Source organism: Aptenodytes patagonicus, chromosome Z (genome assembly GCF_965638725.1).
Source record: "Aptenodytes patagonicus chromosome Z, bAptPat1.pri.cur, whole genome shotgun sequence".
NCBI classification, from domain to species: Eukaryota; Metazoa; Chordata; class Aves; order Sphenisciformes; family Spheniscidae; genus Aptenodytes; species Aptenodytes patagonicus.
In genome coordinates this window covers 30,014,467-30,028,344 of record NC_134982.1, presented here as the reverse complement: position 1 = coordinate 30,028,344, position 13,878 = coordinate 30,014,467, and the positions used below count along the sequence as shown (strand labels likewise).

The 13,878-nt window shown below is 44.2% G+C and overlaps 1 protein-coding gene across 1 annotated transcript in view; it reads left to right on the top strand.

The window, feature by feature from the left end:
- The first annotated feature begins 1,670 nt into the window (after positions 1 to 1,670).
- Positions 1,671 to 13,878, top strand: part of MAP1B (microtubule associated protein 1B) — a 67,959-nt gene continuing 55,751 nt past the window's right edge. Inside the window, exons 1-2 of the mRNA XM_076363142.1 lie at positions 1,671 to 1,926; positions 6,759 to 6,860. Coding sequence (XP_076219257.1) covers positions 1,749 to 1,926; positions 6,759 to 6,860 — 280 coding nt within the window. The 5' untranslated portion in view covers positions 1,671 to 1,748. The remainder of the gene's footprint in view (positions 1,927 to 6,758; positions 6,861 to 13,878) is intronic.

Here is a 13,878-nt window from a genome sequence, read left to right as displayed (position 1 = left end):
AGAATGAGCACCGTTGCTCTTGTGTCATCTCAGCCACCTGACATGGCTGTAAAAATGCTTGTCCGCACTCTACAACCTTCAGGCAGCTCAGAAAAACAGTCTACTTTGGATGCAACACCCAAACACATCACGCCGTACTAGCCAAGGCTCTCAATACTGTATTTATGCAGAGGAACTATTCATATGAAAAACACTAGGTGCTATAGGCAGATATAATATTATGGACCAGCACCTACAACAATGGTGTTTCAATCTTTGTGGGTGCCTCTAGGCAAAGAAGACAAATAACTTAGTAGTGACAACCTGAAATACATGTTAATTAGAATGAGTCCAGCGTGCCCTGGAACAAAGTACATATTCTAAGAAAACAGTACTGATGTATCAGTTCATCCAGGCAAGCACTCTGTGTTTCTGAGCAGCAAGCAAGGAATTTGAGCAGTCAGTACCAGAAGGAGCTGCACACAGAGGAAGTGTCTTCTCAGTCAGGGACCAGAGGTTATCTTAAAAACCAGGCTATAAAAGTTCCTATCCTTTCCTAGGTCACAGTGAGATGTCTCCCACATCACTTTAGCCATATAAACAAGAGGCTTAGTGTAAACCAGTGCCTTGCTTCTGTCAGTAAAGTGAGACGAACATCTCAGAGAGGCTGATTTATGTGACTGCTCTATCGCATTTTAGGAGAGGATAAAACAGTTTCAGGAGGTGATCGAGTTTCTCCCTCGAGTGGGTCTCAGTGAGTATTGGGGAGTAGATGTCTAACTTTTATGTGGAGAGGAATGAAACCTTTGTTTTTGTCATTGTAGATGTTTTCTGATACCATTGCTCCCTGGAGTTGCTTGAGCGTGGTCAAAATTAGTTACCCAAAGCCCTTTGAACTTCTGGAGCCTTAGGAGTACGGGTTTCAGCAGCTTGTCCAAAACCAGTGCTTTTCTGGTTTAAGTCATAAATCCAGGGGCCTTGAATACGTGCAGAAAGGCTATGTTTGAAGTATCTTATTAAGTGAACCGCTTTCAAATGAAAAAAGGTAGCAAGAACATTTAGATTGCTGGTGTGTGGGGGGGAAGTATGACTCAAATTTTGCTGCAGTGCTACAGCGAGATGGAGGAGACAGGACCCTGGGCCTTGGACAGCATAACTGCTTTTTCACCCGCCGTGTGCAGGGGTGCAGCTGGAGCCCCGATGTGGGCTTTCCCCCAGACGAGCTCCCCAGGTCTGCCAGGGCACCACCTGCGGCTCCTCACTGCAGCGCTTCAAGGCTGGGACCCGAAGCAGCAGAGCCAGACCCCGGGGCTGACCAGCCCGGCAGGGTGACGCCCCGGAAGGGCCCGGGGAGCAAGGGATGACCGAGGGGCGCGGGACCTGCGCCGGCCGGGGCAGCGCGGGCCGAGGGGTCCCGCCGCCGCGGCCGGGAGCCGGGCCCGGGGCGCACCCCTTGGCGTCTTGTTAGCCCCCCGCGTCCTTCCTGCTTCCGGGGGCCGCCGCGGGGAGGATTTGCCGCAGATGACATCAGCTGTGGATGCTGGAAACGCGGCGGCGGCGGCGCAGGGATGCGCCGGCTCCCCCCTTTCCTCCTCCTCCTCCTCCTCCTCCTCCTCCTCGCCAGGTCCCTGCCCTGCACCGTCTCCGTATAAAAGCGCCGCCGCCTCCCCGCCCGCCCTCACTCCCTCCCCGCCGCCTGCGGAGCCGCCGACGAGCGGCCCTTCTCCCCTCAGCGCCCCGGAGCCGCGGGGCGGAGCGGGGCGGTGGCGATGGCCACCGTGGTGGTGGAAGTGGACTCGGAACCCTCCTGCAGCATCCCCAACCCCACCTCCCCCTCGCCCAGCCTCTCCCACCGTTTCCTGGACAGCAAGTTTTACCTGCTGGTGGTCATCGGCGAGCTGGTGACCGAGGAGCACCTGCGGCGGGCCATCGCCAACATCGAGCGAGGTGAGGCGGCGGGGAGCGGGGACGCCGCGGGCACCGCCGCGGCACCCCCCCGCCGGCGCCTTCCCCCTCCTCGGACGCGGCCGGGGCTCACCCTCCCACACGCCCACCCCACGCAGGGCACGGGCACACGAGCCGCCAAGTCGCGGTCTCCGGTTCTTTATTCCACGAGGGTCCCGCCGCAGCCGCCCCCCCCCCCGCATCCTCCCCCGGCGGGGTGCGGGCGCTGCGGAGCAACGGCTGCGGACCGGGCCCCGCTGCCGCCCGCGCAGAGAGCCGCAGCGGGCCGGTCGCCTGCCGAGCCAGCCCGGCAGCGAGCCCCCTGCCCGCCATTGTTGGGGCGGAGGGGCCGGGGCGGGAGCCCAGCAGCCGCGGCGCCGCTGCCGCCGCCGAGCCCGTCTGCCCGGAGACACCGGCGGGTGGGCGTGGCGCGGTCCGCACTGCGGTCCCTATGGCAGCCCGGAGCGGACAAAGGGCGGCCGCGGCGCCGGCGGCAAACGCGGCTGGGGATGGGGATGGGTTGGGCTGCGGCTGCGGGGCGGCTGCTCCCCGCAAACCCCCGTCCCCCGCCGCCAAACCAAACCGGCGGGATTCGGGGCGTTTTCCTCCTCGGCGGCAAAGACTGCCCGAGCGGGCGCGCAGCCGTGCCTTTGTGTCTAACTTTGGGCGGTGAGACTTTTCTCTTGGCTGGAGAATTTTTCAGGACCCAAGCTTTATATGCGCATATATATATTTCAATAAAGAAAAACCGTATGGGTAACAAGGCTAATGCCTGAGTGCTCAGCCTCATTATTGTCCGGCTACGGGCTGCTTTGACTTTCTGTTTGTTTGTCCTTTTCATAAGACGGCGATACAGGAAGGTATCGCAAGTGAAATGACAGTTTTATAAGTTCTCAATGTGGTTTTTGATACAATAGATTGTATCTCCCCTCTGTACATGCAGAGGGGAGAAAAAGCCCCGTTGCAGTAATACTGGTATGAAGCACAAAGAAAATTCTTGCCAGACCCTGTAGTTTGTTAAACTCAAATGATACCTGATTTTGTAACATATATTTTTGTTCTGGGCTGGTGAAAGCAGGGATTTCAGAAACCTGCCATTGTTAGAGGGGAGCAAGAGACGCTGGAACAGGGAATTGGTAGCAGCCTTGTCATGTAGGTGTGGTTCAGCAGTCCAGCTAGGACTTCATCTGTCTCTATTGTTGCTTTCTCAAGCATTGTTGCTTTAGTTGGCTATTTCTCTTGATTCTTTTTCACGACTTTTTGTGGTAAAGGGCTGCCTCATCACAGCTAACCAGCTTCACCACGACCTGTTCATCTTTGTTGCCACCATTGTCTCCTAGGGAAAACTACTGAGGCAGATGCTTTGTCATTCAGAGCCTTTTCAGCATTGCACTTTCCTAATTCTATCTAATTTTTGGTTGTGTCAGAAGTGAATTGGCTGCATTTTAATTAAATTGTTAAAAATTATAGAGCAAATGGATAAAACTTCTGCCCTCAAGACAGCTGATGTCATCCTTCCTCTGAAGAAATGCTCTTCAGTCTCTTCTTGAAGCTTCTATTGTACAGTTACTGCTGCATAGCTCTGTTGCTGCTACCTCCTGCCACTAAGCATAACACCCACTTACAGTTTTAGATGTTCGGAGGGAACGCTTTGGCCTTTTTATTCATCATTTTGGATTAGAAGTGACCTCGCTGCTCCTGGTGTCAGACAATCTGATTGAGATTTTGCCTGCTAGGAAAAAACCTTGATAAAATTTTGAGGTGCATTGTTCTGGATGAGTACATTGGGAGTCTGAAGCTCTGTCTGCGTGAGGCAAATATAGGCTTGACTAATCTCCTTTTCTTTGGAAAGTGTGCTGTAGTCTGGAAAAAACCGCTTCTTTCAACCTTTGTTCTCAACAGAGCCTTAAATACGTTTTGGGTTCTTGATAACTCTGCTTCACTGTCTTCTCTGGTACATCTCCTGAGTACCATCACTGAAAACTGGATTCATGCGCCAAACTGCAGAGCAACGTCTCAAAGAAAACATCTGCTGATAACACATCAGTGGCGTGATGCTACGCAACCTGGTGGAATGCAGAGTCATTTCTTAATATATCATGAAGGGGGAATGGCGTGGCGAGATGCATTTGCAGTAATTACATTTGGGATGTGACTTTGCTAAGGGGGCAATCCTCCAACCCACCGTCCACCAAAAAAGAAGAGGGGAGTGAAGAGAAAGCTTCAAGATTTTGCCACTGATTTGGCAGATGCTACTGGGTGTGCCCTGCCTGCTGTCTGATTAGTCCTGTGTCTAGTGGCATTGCACTCCTAAGACTGCAGAAAGAAAGAAATAGCTCCAGTTCAGCCATGCTTCCAGTAGTTATGTCCATGCAGTTAATGATCTACATCGTTGGATTGACCTTGGATTTTAGTTCCAGATTTACCTCCGTTCTACCCAGACCTGATTTGGTTATATAATATATATAATGCATTATGCTACTTTATAATGTACATGCATAATTTTTGCATCCAGACTGCTGAATCATGCAGCTGCAGATTTGGGATATTGTGTCCAAATCCCAGCTTCAGCTTCTAGGACTACTGTGTGCATGGGTTGTCTAGGCTTTTTTTTTTTTTTTTTTTTGCTATTTATTTTGTGTTGAGTCCTGTATTTTGGACATTGCCTGGTTCAGCAGTCTTGACTACGCCTGATCAGAATCTTATCCCTACAGCAAATTTGGATTCATGAGAAAAGCAGCCAGGGATGGTGTACAGGCCCTATCATTATCAGCATTGCTGAATCATAGTCCATATTGCTTAACTGACCTCCAGAAAGCTTTGCAGTCTCCCCACACAAGCTTGCTGTCAGAGGCCAGCGAGCTGTTTATCTTCTAGCTTCTTGAAGTTCAGCGCTCATTCATTCAACATACTTCAGTTTCGTGATCAATGTCGGTTTACCAGTCAAAGTTTTCATATGTGCTGTACATGAGTGGTATTATATCATCTTTAATTTCTTACTCTCAAATATTCCAACACCTGGAAAACATTAAAGCCTGCTGATTTGTATTTGTTTGCCAAAACTACGCCCCAAAAATGCACCATATGGCCAAGACATTTTTCAGAAATGAAAATAAGGAGACTTCCAGAAAAGACTCATTGCTTATGCTTCTTGCTTCTGAATAATGATGCATCAGTCAGGAAGTGGAGGTGGCTGGTTATAGCTCAGTTATTTTTCTCTTGAGTGGTTATGAAACACACAGGCAATGCTGTATTTCCAAATTTATTTAGAGTTTCAAATGGCAGCTACTTAATAGCTAGTAGCATATCCCAGTAGTAAGCATGCTCCTATCTGGGCTGGGATGCTGACAACGAAAGGCCCTGGATGAATTCTCCCTGAAGAGGCTTCAGGCTCTTGAAATGCAGATGTTCATATTTGCATGGAGAACCTACCCAGAGCTGCAATGGGAGACTGGCACTGCAGATCTGGTTTCTCTGCTCTTCCCCCTCTTTATCCTCCTCATCCTTCAGCCCTACAACATGGCTTCTGCCAGTGCGAGTCCTGACGTTTCTGCTGCCTTCAAAGAGAATATAGCATGGGAGGTAGTGTTGACAGTAACGTTCACAGCCTGAAACCCTGACAGAGTTACCAGCAGGAGTGTTAGTGCTAGTCTCACGGTGAGGGGTTGGCCACACACCTCTTCAGGCATCTCCTCGCCAAACCCCAAAGTGATTAAACTCAACAATTTCATGCAAACGCATGGTCAGGCATGTGGGGAGGGGCCACCAGACGCTTCCTCACCTGCAGTCCCTTCTGCGTTTGCCAGCTAATTTGTGTAAGTCTAATGATGTTCCTGTAGGAAAACAAATCACTGTAATGTTGGTGTTCAAAATCACAGCAGTGCCTGGACTTACCTGTAGTGCAACTGCCTGCTCATTATTTTTCAAAACTAGAAGATTTTTCAGAACAACTTCAAAACAAGAAAATTATAGAAAAATGTTAAGCATGTTCTCCTGCTTGTTTTTTTTTTTTTTTTTTTTAATTTAGTCATCAAATTCTTATGGAAGGAAACTATAAATTTGTCTTTTGGCTGCAATGATTTTTTTCCTGGTCAAATTTCAATCCTTAAAAACATATTTTTGGAATAATACTTTTTTTGAGCGTATGTGTCAAGTGTCTCACTTTCTAAGTAGCTGGGAGAAAAACAGCAGGGAATAGAGATGTGCTGTTTAGTTTTAAAAAAAAAAAAAAAAGTCAAGAATAGCATTTTTAAATCTCAAAACCAGAACGTTGATACTTCATAAATAAAAGATCACTTAAATTTGAATTTAAAATATGGGATGCTTCAAAGCTTTTGAATGAAAAAGTCAGCAATTTAACACTTTGTATTTAATTATTAATTTGCAACATGCTAGGTGATGCTGTCTTTTTTTTTTTTCTCAGAAGGACAAGTACAATGGTCCTGCAATGCGACTTAAGGTGTCCTCCACGTGATTCACTCTTTCAGTTTTGTAAATCAGTGTATTGCTATTTTAAAGTCAATTCAGGGACTTCAGTAACTTCTTGTAATGTGGCTACTAGGATGTGGGACCAACAGTCCTAAAGCTGGGGCCTTAAAGGATGGTCATCCTTTGGAAAGGCAGATTTCCTCTTGCTTGTGAACGATTCCTGTCCAGAGTGCTCCTTCTGAGCACTAGGCACTTTCCAAAAAATAGCTGTGTGCCTTGAAAGGAAGAGAGGCTGGGTTTGGAACTTAGAAATATGCAAATAGCATGAATGCAAATGGAGAAATACTCAGTTAAAACTTCCAGTGCTCATGTGTCAAGCTAGATGTGTTTTGTATTTTGAATTTTAGGAATCCGCTCATGGGACACAAACTTGATTGAATGCAACTTGGATCAAGAACTGAAACTTTTTGTGTCTCGCCATTCAGCTCGATTCTCTCCTGAAGTTCGAGGTGAGTTTTTGGAAGTGTTTGACAAAGTTTTTGTTTGTTTGGTTTTTTAAGAGCAGAATTAATAAATACACTCTGGAATTGTATGGCTCACTTTCATTTGTGATTCTTTACGATTAATAACTTTTTTCCTTTATTTTAAAATATGGCTTGAAAATTATAATTTGTTTTAACTTTCTCCCAACTTAACTTTAAAATCAGCCTTTTAGATTAGCTTCATGTATATCACCATGATTACTTTGGTAGTAGATTTGATTTTAGGGCCACATTAAAGTTAAGTAAAACTCACTTTTTGACTGAACAGTTTGTTTACATAGCACCAATCTAATAGTCACAGAGGCTGAAGCTTATTGTGGTAGGTAGAGCACATAACAAAAAAATAACCCGAAAGGTTAGCTCTGCAGTTTGATAGAGCCAGAAACGGTGTCATGGCTGTTGTGCAAGCACGGATCAAGCCCCATGTTTCATCCCAAAGGGCTTGGACTTTTCTCTTTCTTGGTATGAAAAGCTGAGGGGTGGAGGGTCTACCTTGACTCACAGGAACTTTCTTTGGCTTGTATGAGGAAATTAGAAATTTACAGGGCTCATAAGACTAAATCTCTTTTGCTGCCTTTTCTTCAAGCCTGTCCTTCCTTTAGAGGATTCATACAATAAAGCAAAACAAAACAAAAAAATTAGATCCAATTTTGTGAAGTGTAAAATTTGATTTTGTTCTGGTTGCATGGGAATCAAGTATTCGGTAAGTTTTCTAACATCTCATTACTTTAACACAAATGCTGAGTGAGCATGGGTGAAATTAATCACAGTTTTCATGTAAAAATATATAACCTAAGGAGTAGAGGTTGCTTTCATTGGTAAAACCATTGTGGCCATGTGCACGTTGACTAGTACAACCTTGTACTGATGAGTGTTATAAATTCCAGCTTCAGGAACATCTCTTAAGTTGGTGAAAAAGGCCTATGAAATGTTGTATCATGCTACTACATCACATTCCTCAGGTCAGTTGCTATACACTGTTGACAAAGAGATCTGGTGTCTTGCCAGCTTGACAGCATTGACCTCATGATTTCGAATACTGTACCAAAATGTCTTGTGTAACTAATTCTTCCTCTCGCAGCACAGGTTACAACAGATTTTGCTGTATCTCCCCATATGTATAGAGAGTAAAACATTGCCAGTGTTAAGGAAAAAAAAAAAATCCCTATGATTCTTCCCCTGGTTTGAAAACCAACAGAACCAATACAGCAATACTCAGTGTGAAGATTTAGAGTCAAGGCATGTAGTTCCTGATTTACACGGAAGTAAACTCAGGCCTAGAATACATGTCTTTCATTTCAGTTTAAATGTCATGAAGCCAATTCAACTTCTCAGTGACACTAGTTGCTTTGTTTTACAGAGAGGGTATTCTGATAAGTGAAATTAGCAGAATTTATCTTTAAGGAGTGCAAGATGCAATGCATCCCATTTTTAACATTAAAACTTCAGGGAGAAAAAAGATCCTGTGCTTTTCCTTTAGCAAAAATATTCCAGCGTGTCTAATATTTTTTCTGTCTTGTTCAGGTGATACATCCTGATACCATTGCATGACTTAAAATAAAGCAAATACTCTGCTTTCATATGATGAATAAAGTAAGATGATGCACCCTTTCTTTTCAACAGAAAGATTATAGAATCCTCTAGGAATTTTTCTCTAGGAATTGTATTTTTGGTTGATTTTCTTGTTTGTCTAGACTTGCCTGTTTAGTCTGTCATTGTGTTGAATTACAGCTTAATTGCATGTGACTGGAACCCATCAACATCTCTATGACAAGCAGTAATGAATGTGTTTTTCACCACTGCTCAGTCTTTAAACAATAAACTGCCAAAATCTGTGCTGAAAGAGCATTAAGGGAGCCTGAAACTTGGATAAAGGGAACATCCAGGAATAAAGCTAGACCTCTTGACCAATTTCTTGTCTAAAATTTTGTGGGGAAGCCCACTGGCACCTCCAGAATCCCACTGCACAGATCAGAGGATCTTTTATTTTAGTTTCTCTCTGTGGTTCTCTGATGTTGAATCTGCATGAGGTTCCTTTGTATCCTCTCTACTGTTTGGTATGAAGAAGGATTTTTTGTTGCCATTTGTTAACAAAATTTCAGAATGTTTGATTTCTGTTACAACACCCAAATGTTGAATTTTGAGTGTTTAACCAGTGAAATGGTCAACATTCATACTAAAGAGATGATTGTAAGTATGTATTCCCTTATGGTCCCAAACTGAAATTCTGTGGAATTTGGGTAACTAGGTGACCTTTTGTCCAAGGAAAGTATTCATCCAAGGTGACGGGGTAGTCTGTGGGATGTAATTAAGCAGCCTTTTTTTCAGTTCTTTGAGACTGAACTCTCTGTGCAACTCACACATAGGGACAGTTTACTCTTGAGGAACGGTAGAGTCATCTAGTGTGTCTGCACAGCTCCTAGTGTAGTCAGCTCTGACTGCTGACTGAAGCCTGTTTGATTATAATGTTTAATTATGGTAATTGCAGTGCTGGCTCAGTACATGCTTGTATGCTTCTCAAAGCAGCTTGGGGATACGCACAGCAGCAATGTGAAGGGTAGGACTCTTTCTCCAAAAGGAAGCTTGGAGGAAACGGGGTCAACCCTGTCCCCACGCCATATGCCTGCGATGTCAAAGGAGAGACATGTGAGAGAATGTCTGTCAAAGCATTCACGTATTTTCACTTGAGGAATTTGAGGTCTAATCCTTCTCCCTGTGCAGTGAATAGCAATGTACATATTGATACTGCAGGGAGCGTGACCGGATCCCAACACTCTTTTTGTGCTCTTTTCAAGGGAAGGGATTGTCGCAGTGGTATTTGTGCATCCTATATTCAGCTGCTGGGCAATCTGTGGATGATTTATGATTCCTGAGAAATTGGATTCAGAATGGAAATGCCAGCAGATCTTTTCTGATACCTTGTAAAGCAGCTGAGTTAGCAGACTCCTTAATAATACCAAATCTTGCAGAGGTGTTGTCAGGTGCTAGTGAAAAATGAGTAACAGAGCTTATTAACTGGTTGCCAAGACAACAGGCAACAAGTCTTAAAATGGGTACTCCAGTGCTTGCCTCTGTTTTCTCTGTCATGTACTGATAACTTCCATTTTATGTTAACATCACAAGGACAAAAAATTCAAACAATGAATTGTAACATGTACGTGCTGGAAAAGGAACTGTGTATCTAGTAGTGAGGCAGAGCAAGTGGAAAGTCTTGGAAAGAGCTCTGTTGAAATTGCAGCTGTACCTACCAATCTTTTCTTAATTAAAAAAAGTTTCAGCTGCATAAAGCAGCATCACAAAAAAGTAAGTAAATGGGTTTTGCGGTGGGGGTGTGGGAGGGTGAAGCCATTGAGGGCCCATCTGCAAGACTTCCACACCTGCTGTTTTGTCCTTCAGCTTCCACCTGGGGACACTTGACTGTTGCATTGGTGTGTATTCAAGCCCTTGTCTAGATGAAATCCTTTTTATTTAAATAGCTTTTCAGCAGCTAGTCACCCCTAACCTTCTAAGAAATACCGCTCAAGCAATGCACTGTGGCTACTTTGTACTCTGTCCTGTTGTTATGAAGAACGTCTCTCTGTGGAAGATGCATTTCCTATCTGAGCAGTACCGGGAGGTCTCCTGTTGCCCATAAGTCAGCAGTTGGTGACTGCACTGGCTTAAGTGAGTCATCCTTACCTGTGCCCAAGAATTTATTTTTGCCATCCTGCCTGCGGCCAGGGGGGACCTTGGCAAAGTGCGAGACATGTTCAGTGTCCCCTTGGCAGCCACCTGCATCATCATCAGCAGTGGGCTTGCCTCCTTCAGGCTTCCTAAAGAAGGTTATTGTTCTCTGAAACTGTCATTACCCCAAAAACCCTTAACAGCTTTCATTCTGAAAGTTACCATTTCAAAAGTTACTGTTTAGGACTGTTAGTATCCTGTGGAGAATTTTTGGATCTGGGAATTTTGGTCATCAATGCCCACAGCTCCATACTTTGCCGAAGTGGTGTATAGTCCCATTGCCTTTGTCAAAGCAGATCTAAACCCAGTTAATATCACACCTAGTAGCTTGCCATGTGAGCTCGTGGAGTCGCTGATAAAATCCTAAAGGGCATGGTTTTAGTGCTGTCTTACTGAAAACTGCAGTTCATCAAAATTTGTCAAGTAAGAGGACATAGGTACTTGAGCAAAACCTATAACTTGAAAGAAAAAGAGCCAAGAAGTCATGACCAGATTTCTCAGCTGGTATCAGAGCACCATCACTAAGTGCCTAGGAATTAATTTCGCTTAAAATCTCAAGTAGTCTGGTATGTATATTTAGTGACATCCTATAACTGTGATTCTTCAGCTATTGCAGACTGATAGCTGGAATAGCTATCGAGTGGAGTCACTTTAGTTCAGTATATGTTTGGAGAGGTTAATTTTAGTTGGCTACCAGACTTGTTTTGTGTATTGAAGTATTTGTGCCTTGGAAGAAAGAAAATGGAGGCAGAATAGGACTTGAATAGGGAATTGAGCTGATTGACGCTGCTGCGGCTGTGAATGGGCGTCCCCGCAGGGCCTTGCTGCCAGCGGTCCAGGGCTGCAGCAGTGGGGCTGCCTGGTGGCGCGAGGCCGGGGAGCCCCAGTGTCCTCGTGGGGGCAATCAGCTGGGGGACTCATGCAGTGCTCTCATCCGCTCCCGAGCTTTTTTTTTTTGGGGGGATGCTCGGATTTTGGTGGCTCGTGAGAGGATTACAGTGTAACAGCCTATATGTTTGGATACATGAATTGTCAAAGCCTTCCTTTCTTAGTACTAATAAAAATTCCAGAGATGGGCTGATAAGTGACTTTATCTTTTTTTCAGTGAATAAATTGTTGCATTTATGTGACAATCATTCTGGCACTGACTTCCACTTCTGCTTTTTTAGGAATGATCTCAAAGAAAATTAGCATGAATTTACATTGCTGCCAAAACACCAGTACCTGCTGATGCTAAGCTGTTAGCGTGAATCAGCAAAATGACTGAGAGGTTATTTTTAAATGCCTTGTATTACAAGTACATACAATGAGTTCAGTGGTCTTAGAATAGCCCATATATTACAAGAACAGGTTTTTGACCTGTGTGAGGCAGCTACCAGAGGCGTGGGATTAAGTTAGTTGTGAATAATGATAGAATTTTAACTCCATTATGAAATTTGAATCCCTATTCCTCTTTATTAGAATGATAATTCAGCATACCTAATGGTATATTCCCAAGGGTTATTTTGTTAAGGGTTATTTAAGAAAAACTTACACATTTATAAGTCTTAATTTGTCCCTTACAAGACTCCTCAATCTTTCTGTTCTAACATTTTGTCTATGTGGGACATCTGAAACTGAAGAAATTGAAAGAAAAATTGAAGAAAAACAATATTTTATTTTTGACCCTTGCCCAGTATCATTTACAGACAACCTACCTCTCATCTCTTCCATCATGGATTTATAATAAATGTGTAACCAGAACATCATTGCCACTTTTTTCATCTAGTTTCTGGTTGTCGTGGGCAACATTTTTCTCGGATGTCTGTTTTTCTTAATTTTGTAAAGATGTATCTTTTTTAATTGCCTGGATTTTCTGTTACTTTCTGGTACAGTTTATCAATCACTTGAGAGAAATATTAAATGTTCTTAATTGGACTTTATAATGACAAAAGACTTGATCCAAAGGCCACTGAAATAATTGGATTGGACTTTGGATTAGAGGAAATACTATGTAGTATTTTTAAGGTAGAACAAGGACCAAATTTTCACATAACGAGGGAGAAAGTGAACATTTTAACTGCTTTCTTGCCAGATAAAAATGGTGCTTTATTTGCAGTGAGTTGCCTACCACTGTATTCAGTAATAGGACCAGATCCAGGGAAGAAGAGTTGAGACACTCCTTGTCTCTAGACTGAGTGGAATGGGGAGCACATGTTCATCCCTGTTGCCAACTGTAGAATGAGAGTTGCCACTGTGGCTGCTGCTGTCAGCCTTGCAACAGCATGAGGAGCTCTCTTTGTAGAGACAAATGCAAGAGATGCATTAGTGCTGGCTGCAGATCCAGGTGTGTAGACTGCTGTCTAGTATCTAGATCTATCTGTAGGCTGCTGGGAGTGTCCCATGGTACCTCACAGTCCCTGTGAGTAGGTAGGGAAGATACACGCTTCAGTCAGTAATAGTCACAAACAGAAAGCTGGATAGTTCTGTAACAGAGGTCTGTGCTTTTGCATCAAACCCCCAGCTGGTCCCACCAAAAAGACTTGGTGGTTACTTTTGGCTTGTAGTTGCTGGTGGCAATCTGTTCCTAGAGTCTAGAAGAAAAGCCAGTGCTCCTGATGACCTGGGTTTGCCTGCTGTCTGTGTGTGCAGCATAGACTCATAAATGTAAGGACATGACTCTTCTGGTTCCTGGCTTTTCTACTGGTTGGAATTAGTCTGTTTATGATTCAAAACTAGTTGCTGATACAAGACAAAAATTAAATTTAAAAAAATTATTAAAATAATAACTAATTCAGAAACAAATTTATGTGAATTTCAGTATTATTTTGATGTTGCAACTTTATGTCTTTTGGTACTTGAGAGCTTGTCTATAGTGGTGAGATGAGTCACTGTCGTGAGTCCCTATGTCCCCATCTCCTGCATAGCTGTGTGTTGGAGATTCTGCCCATCAGAACTCTGGGAAGCTTAGGGTTTTATTTAAAACAAGCAAACAAAAACCCACAAAAAAAACCCCAAACCAAAAAAACCTCTATGAGATAAGCCATATTCTTAGGCTGTGTAATCTCTGAGTGATTCTAATGAGCTATGGAGACTTTCACCTGGAAGTCAAATCCCCCCTGCCAAAGGCAGCCTTTGGAAGCTGTCCCAGTTTTATGGTAGTTCTATAGCTCTTTTGGAGAAAAGACTGATCCCAGCTTTGGCTCCCAAGTCCTGAGTCTCAGATAAGCTTTTCTAGGTCTCGTAAGCTTTTCTAGGTCTTGTAAGCTCTTTATGGTGGATT